Below are 17,285 nucleotides of genomic sequence, written 5' to 3' on the forward strand. Positions count from 1 at the left end.
GAGAAGTTGACACGTGTATAATTTAAAAAAAAAATGATGTCAGCGGTTGTTATTTTAGTATTAAATATAGATGGATAGATAGATTGGTATTAGTTTTCCTTTATCTTTCTATTTTGCAAATGTTATTTTCACACACCAAAGCTTGTATAAATTGTTTGTAAGAAATTTTTTTTTGAAAACGGCTAAAATTACATTAATTAACCGAGTTTACAACAAATGAAAGAAAAGTTAAGTAACATAAGTTACTATTATGCAACATCAACTAAGGTCATTAACGACATTTACTTTTAAGCTATTATACAACGAGCGAACGCAAATAAGACTTACCAACTAACCAATTTACATTTAAACATGCGATGGGACTATTGATAGAATGGGGGAAGTTAATGATGATGTTTCGTATGGTGCAAAGTCTTTTAAAACATACAATTAAAAGTCGATGAATATTGCTGAAATGACGAAAATTGCCAAAATCCGTATGACTTACCCCTAAGGGACGATACCATTTCCCACGGATTAAAATATATAAAATCCTCTTGAAATTTGTGTTGATATCAATCACATTTTCTTGTGATCTGACAAAGTTATTTAAAAAAAATCCTAGGTATTGTACATGTATAATTATATATATATATATATCCCTTACTCTATGGAATAATAAACACATCTCTATTCATTATTTTAAAATCATGATCAGTTTTTTCATTTATTTATTTTTTATGTTAGGTTTAACTATGCTAAAATCTACATACAAAAATACTACCATACTCCTCTAATTAGTTATTACTCCTTTCGTCTGTAATTTTTGTTTTTTTTGCCTATTTGACTTCTCACAATCTCTAAGATGTGTATTAATTGTACATATCTCCAGTTCTATACGCAATAATATACTTGTATGAAGTAGGGACATAAGAAGTAATACGGCAGACAAATTCCCAATATTAATTTTAAAAACCGAGCATGATTTAAGAATCACCAAATTACTCCGTAGCCCCAATAAAGGTGCAATTTTCTAACACAAATTCTAACACCAAAAGTCCAAAAGTACTGTACATTCCCGCCAACAACAGAGTTCATAGGCGCCTTTCTCATCTGAAACCTTTCTTCTTCTTAACCTAAAAACCCCTTCAATTTCTCTCTCCCAAATTTCTTTCAATTTTCATCGAATTAGTTCAGTTATCTTTGTGCCCTTAAAAAATGGGGATACAAGGGCTATTGCCGCAACTAAAATCGATAATGTCGCCATTACACATTAAGGAATTACAGGGTTGTTGGGTTGCCATTGATACCTATTCTTGGCTACACAAAGGTGCCTTATCTTGTAGTACGCAGCTTTGCAAGGGTATTCCTACTTCGAGGTCAATTTCATCTCCCTTAAGTTTTGCTTATCATGTTTGATTTTGGGTTTTTTTTTTTTTTATTTATTTTTTTTTTAATTTTTTATTTATTTGTTTGATTGGAAATAAGATCTTGAATTTTTTTAGCAGTTTTGGAAATACCCAATTGGAGAATTTTGTTAAAAATGAGTTTAATTTAAGATTTGTTTGGATGGTTTTCTGATTTATGTGAGTTGGGTATTTGGGCCTTTTGGGGTTAAGCTTTTTTTTATTTTTATTTTTTTTTATTTTTATTAATTTTTGTTGTTGTTGTTTTTTATATTAATTTCCTAGCTAATAATTAAGGTTGTGTTTGAGGGGAATAAATCCCAATTGAAGTGAATGAATTGGTATTAATTTTTGGGATTCTATTAGGTTGATTTTATTGTTTAAGTGGAGATATATCCTTGTATGATTTACCATTTTGGAAATACCCATTTGAAGAATCGTAGGAATAATGTTTTTATTTTTGATGATTTTTGACCTAGCATCTGACTATGGTGATATTATTTCAATTGGGTATATGGGGTTAAGCTTCAACTTTTAATGTTAATGGTATCAGTTCCCATTTCCCAGCTATTGAGGTAACTAAAATCCTGATCACTGTGTTGTTTTTTTCTTTTTTTTTTTTATTTTTTTTTATTTTTTTTTATTTTTTTATTATTGACAGCTAGAGCACAATTAAGTTAAAAAGTTGAAATTTTGGATTTTCAATTTGGCATGCATGTGTATGCCTGAGTAAATTGCTGGCATAGGGGATTTGATCTAGTGACTTCCTGTCTACTCTAATGTCATATCTCCAAACCTCCACAGAGTCCACACAAGAGGTGGAGTGGAATTACTTTTATAAAATTGTAGTTTTGCTGTTCTGGGGTGAGAAAAGACAGTGGATGTCAGAATAAAGTTTACAGTTATTACAATGTCATCAATTTTGACATGAACGGAACACCTTCATCTTCGATCCATCGGTCTCCATCTCAATGTTGATAGCTGAGTAGATTTCTTTTAGCTGTTAAAAAATGCTTATAAAGTGCTAGTAATACACTGGTCCATGTAGACTGGAATTGATATTCTTATTTGTTAGGATTTCTTTTAAAACTGGAGAGACAAATTGTCAAGCTTTATACATAATTAATATAAGATCAGGAAATAAAGAGATTATCAAAAGATAAAGAAACTTTACTATATGAACTATGAAGCATTTTTTAGTAGCTAGTCTAATTATTGCTCCTCAGCTTTGATATCATATACATACTAATGGTTTTGCTTTGTCAGGCACATTGATTATTGTATGCACCGAGTAAATTTGTTGCGTCATTATGGTGTCAAACCCATTCTTGTTTTTGATGGAGGTGATTTGCCAATGAAGGGTGAGCAGGAAAATAAACGTGCACGGTATGCATCAATTCATTGCAAGAAATATGCTGTTTCCATCATCTCATACATATCATGCTATTAATCTTTAAGCTACACTTGAGCATGATATTTGATGTAATCGTGCATGCCATACACCTAGGTTTCTAATTCTCAGCTGCTCCTTGGAAATAATATTCATTATTAAGGATTGCATACCATAAGTTTAGTGCCTCTACCACGACTTCCACTTATGGCAGACTAACAACAAAATTTCCTTCCCTATATACATTTAGGGAGGTTTTGTTAGCAATATCCTTGCTGTTGTAAAGCACAGACCTTTGATTGGAAAGACTATTGATTGATCTTACTGTTGTAAAGCTCAGTGATGGATCTAATTTAGTGCATTGTAATCTGAAGCTGAAAGTTTCTCAATAATGACTCTATTAACTTTGTCTAAAATGGACAAAATCTTATGTGCTTCCGTTTCTTATCTGTTGTGAAGTACTGAAGTGGGAGCATCTGATCACCAATGAATAATTTTTCGATTAATTTTTATATTATTTTGGATTTGGCTTAATTCGTATATTAAAACAGCTCATGGAAATATGGGATATGTTACATAGTATTCATTGTTCTTGTGGGCACCTCTAAATACTTTTGCGGCTTTCTTGTATGAATAAGTGGCAGCTTGTTTTTGTTTTGTGTTTGATTCTTATGTTGGTTGATCATAATCAATTTGGACCTGATGAAATAATGTGATACTTGATCATGGTAACATCAAATCGCTTTGGCTACAGCTAAGAGTAAGGTGTATGACAGCCTTGACAGGTTGAGTTGTAGGCCCTTGAATCGCCGATACAAATGCTGTGACGATATAGTGCACTGCTTTGGTTAAATGCGGGGAACATTTTACAGTGAATATAAGATTCACTCTAACCTCGCAAATTCCGTGTTGTCAGTAGCATTTTGATGTAGTGTCACCTGCATGTGGTAGATTCTAGGTCTGTGAAACTGATATGGGAGCTTGATTTGCTACACAGTTTTGTTAAATCAGTCCAAAATTGTACCACTGTTAGGTGTAACATGTACCAACGCATGTTCCGGATCATGGTAGGGGTTTGGGTGGAATTCAAGCAACTATTTTTCTACCATGGGCATAAATTACCTAACACTTCGCAATTTATTGGCTTTTTACATGGGCTTCTGTGGCAAAGCACACATCTATTGCTTTGGAACTCAGTGATTCATGCATCACAAAATGTGGGAGATGTAAATTGGAAACTGCATGGGATTTAGCTGCTGCATCTAGGATTGGTGTTACATTGGTTGTAGTTGTAAAGTGCCAAATTTAATCAGGAAACATGTTGTATCCATGGTGTAGAAAAAAGCTGTATGCTTGTATCCATATGCGTATTTCTTTTGAAAATAATCATGTGTATTCTGTTCTATCAACTTACACTGGTTAGGCGGTTTTACCAAATCATTATGAGTTTGGATTTATATCTGTAAGCTCTGTGATTTTTCTACTTTACAGTATCAGGGGATTAAGTGCTTATGAGTCTCTTATAATTTGTGTTAGGGTTGTTAAATCAGCTCCTAGTTGTGAAAATCAAAGGCTATGGGACCGTATACTATGAACGATTTTCTTTGGAAGAGAGTTTGATATATGAAGTTTGCGTCTTTTTCCTGGCAAGATTGCTTTGAAATTTATCTCTCTTGATCTGCATGACTGAAATACATATTAAAACTTTTAGTTTTGGCGAGTGAAACCTAACATGAGTTCCCTTATATTGAAAATTACTCTAGTTGAGTGAAACCAACGAATTAATTTAAGATCTCTGTTAATTTGAATGTCAAGTATGTGAAGCCTAAGCCTATCAGCAAAAAATTACCTTTTTTTTTTAATTTTTTTTTCTTTTTTTTTTTTAACTGGATGCTGTATACTGAGTGAAGGCATTAACTTTTAACATCTATCATTTGCATTCATTTCTTTCTAAGCCTATCAGGCTTGCTTGGCCATCCAAAGACTACTGTATCAAGGCTGTAATACAATATACAATTATACAGTAATCTCCTTAGGCTGCCTCAGTGCCTTTTAACTTATTACCACTTGCCACATATAGGAGGAATCCCTTTGAAAGCCACTTATGGTCGTGTACTATTGCAGAAAGCTTGACGGGGTTAAGAGAACAGAGGATTTGTCTAATGACATTGTTAAAATGACATCATTTTTTTCATGGAGAAAGTAACACATATGCGACAGGTCACTTTGAGTAACTAATAGTCTAATACATAGTCTGTCTGTCTATTGAACATGAACTTTCTTGCTGTGAATCCCTTACCTCTAGAATAATGATAAAATCTTAACTTAATTTTTGCTAAAATGCAGCTCTAGGAAAGAAAATCTAGAGCGCGCTATTGAACACGAGTCAAGTGGAAATTCAGCTGCTGCCTATGAATGTTACCAAAAGGCTGTTGATATATCCCCAGCAATTGCTCATGAATTAATTCAGGTACTGCACTGTCTTCAACTCTGATGGCTCTGGTTGCAGTTCCTTTTAGTAAACTGTTAAATATTTGAGTTGTGTATCTCTACAAACAAAATGAAAGTTCACAGGAATTTTTGCTTGCAAGGTTTTGAAGCAGGAAAGTGTTTGCTATATAGTGGCCCCTTATGAAGCAGATGCGCAAATGACATTCTTGGCAATTACTAAGCAGGTTGATGCCGTGATAACAGAGGACTCAGACCTCATTGCATTTGGTTGCCCAAGAGTAAGTAGCAATATGAGTTTCTTAGGTGTAATTTACTGCACCTTCATCTTGACTGGAAATTTGTCATAAAAGTGTTTTTAAGATAGTGTGAAGGGTTATGTAAAGCTGATATTGTACTCCGTAATAGGCAATGTATTACTAAGGCCTCTGTTATCTTCTACTCAGCATTTCCCATGCCTAATTAAACAGTTTTCACTTCCTGATGGGACAATCTTTTTATATTTAGCGCTATTGTATCCTTCGAGTTTAGGTATTATGTGGAGGGACAATTGTCTATTTGTCTTACATAAATCCTTGTTTAACTAAATTTGTGAGTTTGTCACATATGCACAATTACAAGACTGGTTTCTATAAACTTATAATGTTCACACAAATGGACACATCCTTTATAACTATGCTAAGAAACAAAATTGTTGTGGTTTTCCCTGTACTTTGTACACCCACAAAGCCACAAGGTTAGGTTACTTGAAAGTTCTCTTTTTTATTTGAAGGAGAAGCAACTTTAAGGATCCTAATTATTTTTAATTTTTCGCCAATGCACTTATCTTATTTTGTTCAACTGCAGATCATTTACAAGATGGACAAATATGGCCAAGGCGTTGAATTTCAGTATCACAAGCTACAATACAACAAGGATCTAAATTTTGTGGGATTTACTAATGACATGATACAAGAGATGTGTATCCTCAGTGGCTGTGACTATTTGCCATCACTTCCTGGCATGGGCCTGAAAAAAGCTTATTCCCTAATTAGCAAATTCAAAACGTATGAAAAGGTGAAATTTCAGTTAGCAGTTGTACACATGTTTACTTGGTATATAATACTCTGTTGAATCTTAAAACTGACATGTTTTGCATGATAGTATTGTTTGTCAGTCATCATTTTACCATCCACAAAGCTAAAGCAAAGACCCTGAAAGTTTATCTAATGGGATTTTGAGTTATAATTTAAGCAATTACGTTTCTTAATATTCTAGGTAATTAAACACTTGAGGTACAGCTCGGTTGCTGTTACTCCTCTCTATGAGGAGTCTTTCAAGAAAGCAGTGTGGACTTTTCGGCATCAAAGAGTTTATGATCCAAACAAAGAGGATATTGTGAACCTAACAAATATCACAGACAGTATTGATGGAGATACTGATTTTTTAGGCCCATATCCTTGCATAGTCTTCTTATTGCAAATTCATACTATTTTTATATAAATTTCAGAAGTACATGTGATTAACCTTAACCAGTTCTTACATTGATGCCTCAGCAAGTAGTAAAAGCCATAGCAAAAGGTGATCTTGATCCGATAACTAAACTACCGTTTCAGGTACTGGATCCTTTGTAAACATTATCAAACTGTATATGTCTTCCTTTTCAATGAGCATTAATTGTATTTGTTTAAATTGAAACAATAGCTTTTCTAGGAATTGCTTTTAACTGGGGATTGATCAAATAAGATAGTTTGGGATGTTATGTACGTTGCTGCCTTTCTTTGATAACCAAGATTTTGTGGAGCATAAGTCAGGCACAGGAGGGCTTTATAATGTAATTTAATGATGCTCTTTAAAAATAAGGCCACAATTGACAATCTATATAGGACAAGCATATTTAACTTGTAGGACTAGCGATGTGTTCAGGATGAACAGCACAAACAACCACACACATGGTTAAAGCTGGATTGTTAGAATGCAGAAGCATGTATATATAACTCTGCTTTTTAGCTATGGTAATGTCTAATATTATAACTTAGAAGTGCATAGCAATCAACTTCATTGCATTGGCCACTGTAGTGGTCTGACATTATATTAAGACTTTAGAGGCTAGAATTCTGTGAAACTATGCACACTTGGGGTAACTGCACAAGGTTAGGAGTAGCTTTCAGCTCATGAGATAAGATTAGAGACTAGACACAGTAGCAGATTTATGCGCTGTCCATTATCTTTTCCGAACCCTCATTGTCCATTTTTTTTCCTTACAGGATGAGAATGGTCATGAGAATTCAGTGTTGCATACATCTTCTCAACTCAAAGATTTTAGACCTGAAAGCAACAAGAAGAAGCTGGATTTGCCTGTACAGAAGAATGTTATGACTAACTACTTCTGTATCCTTGCATTTATCTTCCCCATTTTTTTCATATATTTTCTACTGTTCTACTGTTCTACAAATCCGTTTATAGATTATGTTATTTTTCTTCAAATAGTAACAAAAAATATGTAAATATATCTAATTGTAATAGACTTTAAGCTGGTGCAGAATTGATGTGAGAAGAAGACACTGGACATCTACAGAAATTATAGATATAGTTTAAGCCCTTCGAGTGGCTAGGCACTCCCAGAATTAACTAAAAGAATAATAATTAAGCTCAGAATCAATTTTCTTTCCAGAGATCCTCAATGAATTAGGTCTTCAAACAAACTGAGAATTTTGAGCGTCAGGTTTCTTTTTATTTGGATTGGATTTTTCTGCATAATGTTCGATGTTATGTTCCTTAACTTGTTTAGGTTTTGCATCACTAGAAGCAAAGAGGAAGTTCAAAATCCCTCGGGTCTCACCAAAAGATTCAGATTCAGGAAATGACTCCCCTACTCTGATGAAACAAGTTTTTGGATCCAACAAAGCTTGTAAAGCAGATGATTCACCATCTGAATCCTTGCTTGATCAGGTGGTTCAGGGAGCTGACGTGTCTTCTCATAATTCTGTAAGTTCATAGAAAACTTCTTTCTGCTGTCCCCTTTTATACGATGTTATATTGTTATGATTCATGTGGCAAATTCTGGCATGGTTATTTATTTATTTTCCTAAAATACTCTGCAGATGGAGAATGCGTTTTCCCAAAAAGAGATTGAAGATAATGACTCTCCAGTTGATGGTAAGAGGTTTAGCTTTCTTTTAGTTTTTGAACAGCATTTGTACCACAAGTTTCTGTTGCAATTTTGAAAACCCATATGTATGCCATTGACTGTATAACTTCTGTAGGAAGTCTGGGGCAAAATCCTTTGGTACAATCCCATCGTTCAATTCATAAACCTTGCTTAGTATTGCGTAGGGGGCATGTTGATGAACATGGTCTCGGAACAGTCTCAGAAAAGGAAAACCTGCAGAAGCAGGAAGCCCCCGTCAAGAGCTCTTCTTTTCAGCATAATTCAATATGTGAGCGTGATCCAAATTGTAAAACTAACAGGGTTACTTTGAGGCGTTCTTATTTTGTAGATAAGCCAGATGAGGATGAATTATTGGGGTCTGGTAAAAAGGTTGTCATTAAAAGTTCCTACTTTAAGCCTAAGTCCAAAACCACTGGAAGTTTTGTAAATGATAAGTGCTTAGTCAAAGACAATTCTTCTATTGATGATGACACTAGTGAAGAGTGTTTATCAGAAATGGCTGCAGCTGGTAATAACTATGATGAAGACTTGTATATTAAAAGAAAAGCTTCTTCTAGTCTTAACCCCAAGGTGAGTTTTTAGGTTTCGATATTCCTATTTGCTTTTTAGCTGCGGTGCATCTATAACCATATTTTGTTTTTCATAATTAATACTGACCTGTGATCTTTCAGGAATACGTAGAGAACAAGCATGCTCGGACAGATAGATACGAGGAAGCAAAAGGTATGCTTATTTTTGCTTGTAACAGTAGCTTTCCTGACACTGCTGAGTGTTGCTTTCTTATCATCCTATCAGACAATTTGATTGATTAATGATAATTGACAATTATAGATTGCATAGGATAACTGCCATCAAATTTTAGGTTTACAACTCCTTGTTATATGTTATAAAACATTAGCCTCTCCACAGTCTGCAAGACACACTTTTGAACATTAGTTGCTAGTATTTGGAAGACACACAAATTTTTAATAATTCTAACACAATACTTTCTGATATTTTGTATGTATATCAAATAAAATGCGGTCAAAGCTTACAAAATTGGACCTTGAACGTTTTGATTTAATATGGGACGGGCTGATGGAGGGAGAGTCTAGTAGAGATGGAAGCTGTGATAGAATTTAAGATACATACATACATATATACATATATATATTATATATATATATATATATATATATATATATATATATATATATATATATATATATATTAGTAGAATAAGCATTCTCGCGGGTCAAGTTGTGGAGCTTGGTTAATCCTTTTTTTAAGAGTATTGTGTGGTTATAACTAGGGAGAGGCATTTTTTGAGAGAATCTCTTACACCACCAAGTTCCTGTTACGAGGAGAGATGTAGTGAAATACTCCCTTTGTTCTTTTTTGTACTATTCACTTTACTTAATTCTATTTTTGGCATACCTTTTTACCTCCTTACCCCTTAAACGGACCTCAAAATACTTACACCTGTACATAATCTCTCTCTCTTACTTTATTTACCTTTTTTCTTACACAAACCTACATTTTTTACAATCTCTCTTATTTTTTTCTTACACCCACTCACATTCTTCAATATTTTCTTAAGTAGCGTATTTTTAGTAACTGAGCTGAACATAAAAGAACAAAGGGAGTATGTGAAAGGGAATTTGTTGGTTTCCATTATGTGATGAGATAAAGCGCGTACATAGGAGGATGCACTGATGCAAGCCTTAAAGAGATTGAGAGGTTGATGTGTGAGTGTAGACTGTTATCACTATTGTGTCATCTTGATTAGAAGATGATTTTTCTTTTACTGGTTAGTAAATCAGAGGGCATGGGTTTCATGTTGACTTTGGCATGGGTTTCAAAATTAGCTACTGAACTTTCCTTGAAATAATTCGTAATTGCTCTCTATACTTTGCTTTTGCTGGATCTTTGTAACATGGGTTTCTTTTAATTCGTGAGTTTACATCTTTTTCCCCATGGTGCTTTCTGAACGTGAAATAGAGAGTATACTACAGAGGTGGCAGTTCCATGTGGAAAGTTAGTAGCTTGACCTACAAATTTATTTATATCATATTCCTTTTTAGTCTGTAATATAAATTGATTGATGTGATCTCAAAGGTCAGGAGATCCATGCCTAAACACCTTTTGTCCTGGACTCCTAGATACAGTTTTAAATGCTGGAAAAGTAAATAAGGTGATATGCATACGTGAACAAGATATAATATACTACTTCCTGTTTAAACATTCCTTTTTAAGTGATTTGCAAAATTCCCTAATGCCATGCCACTATATGTGAGACGAATTTTGCAGCTGGCAATTTGTTCATTATACATTTGTGGGCATTCCACCTCTTCACTGTGTTCTTGAATTAGCTTAGGTTTTAGTCAATACTCTTGCATATTTAGGTTTGAAAGTCAGTAAGACTTTTGGAAAGAATATCCTTGTTAACAATTTTCTAAGGCTTCCTAAAATTACATCATTTTGGGCTATGACTATTTCTCGGGTCATGAGACTATTCATTATTGTTACATTTACATGAGCATGTAAATTTTGTCATCATAGTGTGCTCCTATGCAATGTGATGTGTGATCAATGATAATTTGTTATGGATCTGATGCTCAATGCTCGATTTTCATCTAGCATTTCCAATTCTTTGGATTAGTGGGATGCATCATACATCTTAAACCGAAGTGTCTTCTGGACTAGGTACTGACCTTTCTGCTGATGGTGATAAAGCAACAGATGTGGAGCCCGAAGATGAAAAATTTGGGTGCAAAATTTCCCATTTGGGACATTACTCTGATATATCTGGGAAATCAATTGAAAAATTCGTGTCTGTAGTATCATCATTTAAATTTGGCTCATCTGGTTCTCGTGCCAGTGGACTCCGTGCTCCATTGAGAGATGTTAAAAACACTTATCCTAGCAGGTAAGGTAACATACTTTTTTTGTTTAATTGAAAATGTAGCTTTAACTTTGAATACCTTGTGTCCTTGTTCATCCTATTTTCATCAACTTGCATTAATTATCATATTATATTTACAGGACACCTGCTGCCATTGACATTGGAAACTTCTCATACATACCCAAGAGTACGAAAATCAAGGTTAAGAGAGCATCATCTCAGAGGCTCTGAAAATTGGACAGTTTGTCGATGATCCTTGATTGGTTTATGGACATTACACTTATTTTCAGTGCCTCACAATGGAGGCAGGTAACCATTCTGCAACCCTTTTGTAGTCAATCAAATGCATAGTATCAATATTTGGATTGTCAATTGATCTTAATGCTTTTATTTTTGTTAATTTGTCACAGCAAAACGACAACAACAACTACCTTGTAACCATACAAAGAATCTGCCTCAATTTTGCACATTTGGGGGTTAGTGAGTTGCAGTACTGTACTACCGTCTTTTTTTTCTAATTGTAGATTCCGATAGCTTTTGATTCATTATGACGGTACATCCTTATTTTAGGCCTCTGGCTGCATAATTTTGTATATACTCTGTCTTCATTGTTGATACACCTCCATTCTTTTCAATGAAATTAAATTGTATTTACACCTTTATATGGGTGTCAAGACACTACTCATTCACAGTACACCCTTCCGAGGAGGGACAGGGCGCCCTCGTGTCTCCCTTGCTGCTTACAAGAATAAGAGCTACCATTAATGATGGGTGCAAGTTTTGCACCCAAAAATAAAAAGCTCAAAGGTAGGATGTATACGAGTCGAGTTTAATATAACGTACTATATTTAACGTATAGATAAGATATATTAAACAAAAGTAGCATATTTGTTGTGTTAAATAAGACATGCTACATGAAAATTTTCATATTTCTATTAATTTTCTTATTCTATAGTACAACTACTTTACAGGCAAAAACCCACAAGGAAAACCCATAAAGCTCAGTGTACTTGTATGTACAACAGACTTGATCTCTTTCCCTTAAATCAAAAATCACCTAAAAAAAAAAAATAAATAAAGACAGAAACTTTAATTTGTTCTGAATCCTCTGCAAATAAGAATGAGAATTATCTCAAAAAACTATCATTCTAATGGTAAAACAATACCATTTCATCACTTAAGATAGCTCGTCATTCATCATAATAATGCAGTTTCTAACGTAATACAAATTCCTTTCTTTGAGAGGAAATGACCTTGCTATATCTTTATTAGCCCGTCTTCTCTCAACAATCAAATGTGGAGGTAACCTCATCATTTGATCTTCATCATCTAAATCCGAACTTGCCTCGTCGCTTTCATACCGGAAAGAGTACTGCTGGTTCCCGCTTCCCGGTATATGAATGGGCAGAGAGGAGCTAACCTTCTGTGTCTTCTTCTTAAGACTCTTCCTCCTTTTCAACACCATTTTCGACGACCCATTTGATTGTATATTGTTATGCTTGCGAGTCCACTCAACATTTTCTTCATTTTCATTGTTGCATTCCATGCTTTGATCCGATGAGTAGTCCGAAAACATCACATCGGACTCTTGAAACTCAACAAAATCCATGAAGCTTAGTAAAGAAGGAAAATCAAAAGAAAGGTTTTCTTCAAGTGTTTGGCGAGTCTTGTAGCTATGCAGAACCCTTAAATCAAATCCTGTCTACACCACTGCCTTTTACGACTATTTACAAAACTCGAGAAAAATTGAATAATGGTTTGAAGAGATTAGAAGATGAGTTTGTTATGATGAGCAAGAAAAATGAAGAGTATGCATGAATTGGTAGTAAAAGGTGTAAAGTAAATGGGTATATATAGGAATTAGGAGGTGAAGGGTATCAAATAGGAAAATGGACCCTTAAAAGGGAATATAAATTGGACAAAATGAAACGTAATGGCGACATTGATATTGTGTATGGTGTTTGGGTTCCGAAACTTGCTCTTGTGTTTTCTTTCAGCCCACGACTTTGTTGGAACCTAATCTTGGTCAATTATTTTATTTTATTTTAAGGAAATAACATATTTCAATGGATTTTATAGGAGAGAAATTCTAATTTAATAATGTCATAACTCATAAGGAATAAATAGTGATACTCGTATATGCTTGATGATTCCTTCATTAGGAGAGAATTTGGGGATTGGGATGTAATTTCTATAGACTGTATTTTCTGTTTTTGATACGCAATAAAATTTCAAATTTCTATGGACTGTACTCTAATTTTATATTTTATTTGGAAAAAAGGCATTATTTCTTACTTATGTCTTTGTGCTTAAGTTAGAAATAAATAAATGCAAAGACATTCATTTTAAGTTAAATATTGGGTGAGTGTTAATTTCAATTAAATTCTAGTGATTCTTGATTTGGAGTAACTTTAATTTAGGCGGTAACTTGTTTGATTCAAAATTGAGGATAATTGATACAAGCTAAATTCAGGTCATATTAAATTCTTATTATCAATTTTGGGTCAAAAATTTGATCTTACAATGAAAGATAAGGATAAAGTATAGGTAAATTATTTGGTCATTATATACTTTTTTTTTTGTTAGTAAGGAGAACGGTAAGGGCCCTAGTGCCTTACTGGGTCAGAACCTCTCACACGCCTGGGTTAGCGGACAAGACATGCACTTTGCAAGTGGTGGAAAGAGTAATGAAATCCCCACCCCTAAGTGCCTCTAGTGGAATTTTATCCCATAACCCACTGGTTTTGGTCATTATATACTTGCAATTAACAATTTTATAACATTTACTTGTTCAATAGAATAATGTTATCCAAATGTTGTAATTAGATGAAGTGATAAACGAACCCTCTAATTAGTAATGTTTCTCTCGGTATGCTTATCTATCTCTAAATTAAAATGTATCCATATACACATCTTTTAGTCTAAATTTGTTATTGTGTCAATCAACAACTAACTACTCAAAATCGTCAAATATAGACGTCCATTAATCCAAACTTATCACCAATTAACCATTAACACATTGTGATAAGCATCATGAAATAATAACCAATTAGCATCTTAGAAAACTAAAGATAACTCCCACCACTTAATATAAAATAGTTTAAGTAAAGTTGAAGCTATCACCCAATTAGGAATGAAGTGTAAGTAATTTAGTAAGCATATATAAACTATAGTATAAATTTTACCATAAATAAAGAGATAAAATCAATATATAAATTATAGATCTTGCTTGACAAAAAGTCTTAATTAAAATTTGTCATTTTGTCATTTTGTATAGAGTTACACGTAAAGATGAATAATCCAACCTAAAAGCTGCCAATCAAATCCTTTTTACGTCTAACAGTATTATTTAATTTAATGCATTAATTAATTTATTTCATTTTTTAACAGCATTATATGACCAAAGTGAACGTGTACATCCGAGCTGGAATTACAAGCTAATTACGTTAGCCTTAATCAGAGTGATTATGATTAACTTAATTAGAGTTGGAATTGCTAAGAGAAGTCTTCATTACCAGCACGTAACCATATTCTTAACACGTGGCTAATACTTTTTATAATTGGATATAATTTTGGATTTATTAGATGCTTTGTTAAATTATATACGTGGGCTTTTAATTTTGATGTGCTGTACTTTAAGAAAGTTTTGGAATTGTCGCTTCCAAGGGAACGTATTTGACAAATCTAATTCTTAATTTATTTTACGTACTACTAGTAGTATTTTATTTATTTTGTGTGTATGTGTATGTGTACACGGGTTTAGGAATACCATATTATCAAAAAAAAAAAAAAAATTAATTTTTCACATTATTTAAAGTAAAACTTTCATTTATTTCTAACGATTATAGTTTGAAAATTATTCCATTCTTAATCTTCAGAAATCCGTCATAAGATTGATTATCAAATGCCTGAAAAAATAGTTCAACCATGAGGTGAACAAACCTAATTTAGATGTTTAGCTCGTGTTTTATGTTGTGCTATTGAGATACCAACATGGCATGTAATTGAAATGCCCTAGTTTCAAAATTCACTACAACTTTTATTGAACTAATGTAATCATTCCAATGTGAATCTACTAGGCAATAGCAAAACATATGTACCGACCCCTTGACATGATCTTAGGATGAGCATTGAATGTAATTTAAGCTTATAGTACGTTACCCTAACAATTTTTGAAAGTACGTCCATAACTTTGTTTTGGGTGGTGTAATATATTTTTTTTTCCTTACAACGGAGTAATAAGGCAATTCATATTAATTTTGGATTTTAATAATTGACTGCTAAATAGCTATACATTTATCTTTGTGTAAGAAATATTCTACATAGCTTTTTAAGAGAGGTATAAAAAAAATTAATAAATAAATAAATAAATAAAATAATGTGAAAACTCTTCTCTTAAGGGTTTTGCCAAAATTTTCTACTACCTATATTATTAAGAGACTGAACTCAGGTCAAATCTCAACCCTAATAGATAATTATATAATAATATGTTCTTTTACATATCCAATGCTTAATGTGGGGTACACATTTTTTAAATTACTGTTGTGTTGTAAAGTATTGTAAAGACCTTGTGCATCAAGATAAGTTTAATTGTATAATAGTAAGTTATGCATAAATTTATGTGAATAATAGTTGTAATAATTTATAATTGTATCATGAATAGTTCATAATTATATAATAATATGTTCTTTTATTCTCCCTCCATTCCTGAAATTTCGGCTCACTTTACATTTGCGCGGTGTCCAATGAACATTTTTGACCATGAATATCTTCGGCTATGTATAAGTGAAAATTATAAAAAGATGATATTTGAAAAATTTATAATCAGTGGAATCTAATAATTAAGATCTCTCATGCTAATTTAAATCTATTGTATAAATCAAAATATGTGGTCAAAGTTATTTTATTTTGACCACATGAATAGTAAGTGAGCCGAATTTTCATGAAAGGAGGAGTATATCCAATGTTTAATTTGGAGTACACAATTTTTAAATTACTACTGTGTTTTAAAGTATTGTAAAGACCTTTCTTCAAATAAATAAATAAATATATATATATATATATATATATATATATATATATATATATATATATATAAAGACCTTGTGCATCAAGTACAATTGTATAATATATTATCGAAAAAAAAGTATAATTGTATAATAATAAATTATGCATAAATTTATGAGAATAATACTTGTAATGATTTCTAATTGTATCATGACTAGTTCTATCTTTTTCTCAAACAATCTCTTCAATAAAGAAATGAAATTTGTTGTAGAAAAGTTCTAACAGAATCAATCCTAATATTTGCTTAATTGCTCAAACAAATTGACCTTTGGATCCTTAATTATCTTTTATTCTCAATTATTTTAATAATCTTTAATCTTCCTTCCTTGAGACTTAGGTGAACTAAAACATTCATTTTTCTTTTATTTTCATTTTATGTGCTTTATATTTTTTTAAAAAATTACTATATTGATAGGAGATGATAAGAAGATGAAGTGCAAACTATTTAAAATGTTAATTTGACTTGTGTTATTGGTCTGCATCAGCTTATCAAAAAATTTCAATTAACAGAATCTAATAGTCTTTACATTTGTTTAATCCCTATAAATAAGAAATAGAACAACCAATAGAAAGAGCTGATGCAAATTGAAATTATTTCTTAATTTCAAGCCCATGCTGAATAACAGGAACATATACTCGACTAACTCGAGGCATTTGATGTTGACTTTTTGGATTGATGGGTGAAATGAAACATTATTTTAGTTTGAATCTTGGGGCGTTAATAAAAATTGTTTATTTCAAATGAATGTTTTTAGTTTTAGTTATCTTATTTAACACTCTCGGGACGTTTGTTAGCTTTGTCTTTTACTTTTTTCATTACTATTAGGAAAATTTGCAAATTGCAGCCATTTAAAGTTCGTATTTTGCAAATTGCAGCCATTTAAAAACAAAATTGCAAATTGCAGCCATTTAAAAACAAAATTGCAAATTGCAACCCAAAAGTTCGTATAAATTGTAAAC

The 17,285-nt window shown here is 32.6% G+C and overlaps 1 protein-coding gene across 1 annotated transcript; it reads left to right on the forward strand.

The window, feature by feature from the left end:
- Window positions 1-989: 989 nt before the first annotated feature.
- On the forward strand, window positions 990-11,866 carry LOC145579243 (exonuclease 1-like). Its single transcript, XM_081636488.1, has 15 exons — window positions 990-1,358; window positions 2,652-2,771; window positions 5,122-5,245; window positions 5,367-5,504; window positions 6,070-6,279; window positions 6,481-6,656; window positions 6,746-6,818; window positions 7,470-7,593; window positions 7,994-8,190; window positions 8,307-8,361; window positions 8,469-8,944; window positions 9,046-9,097; window positions 11,060-11,282; window positions 11,399-11,567; window positions 11,669-11,866. The coding sequence occupies exons 1-14, from the start codon at window positions 1,198-1,200 to the stop codon at window positions 11,487-11,489; spliced, it is 2,220 nt and encodes a 739-aa protein (XP_081492614.1). The 5' UTR covers window positions 990-1,197; the 3' UTR covers window positions 11,490-11,567; window positions 11,669-11,866.
- Window positions 11,867-17,285: the final 5,419 nt, after the last annotated feature.

Source organism: Chenopodium album, chromosome 14 (assembly GCF_948465745.1).
Source record: "Chenopodium album chromosome 14, dcCheAlbu1.1, whole genome shotgun sequence".
Classification (NCBI taxonomy): Eukaryota; Viridiplantae; Streptophyta; class Magnoliopsida; order Caryophyllales; family Amaranthaceae; genus Chenopodium; species Chenopodium album.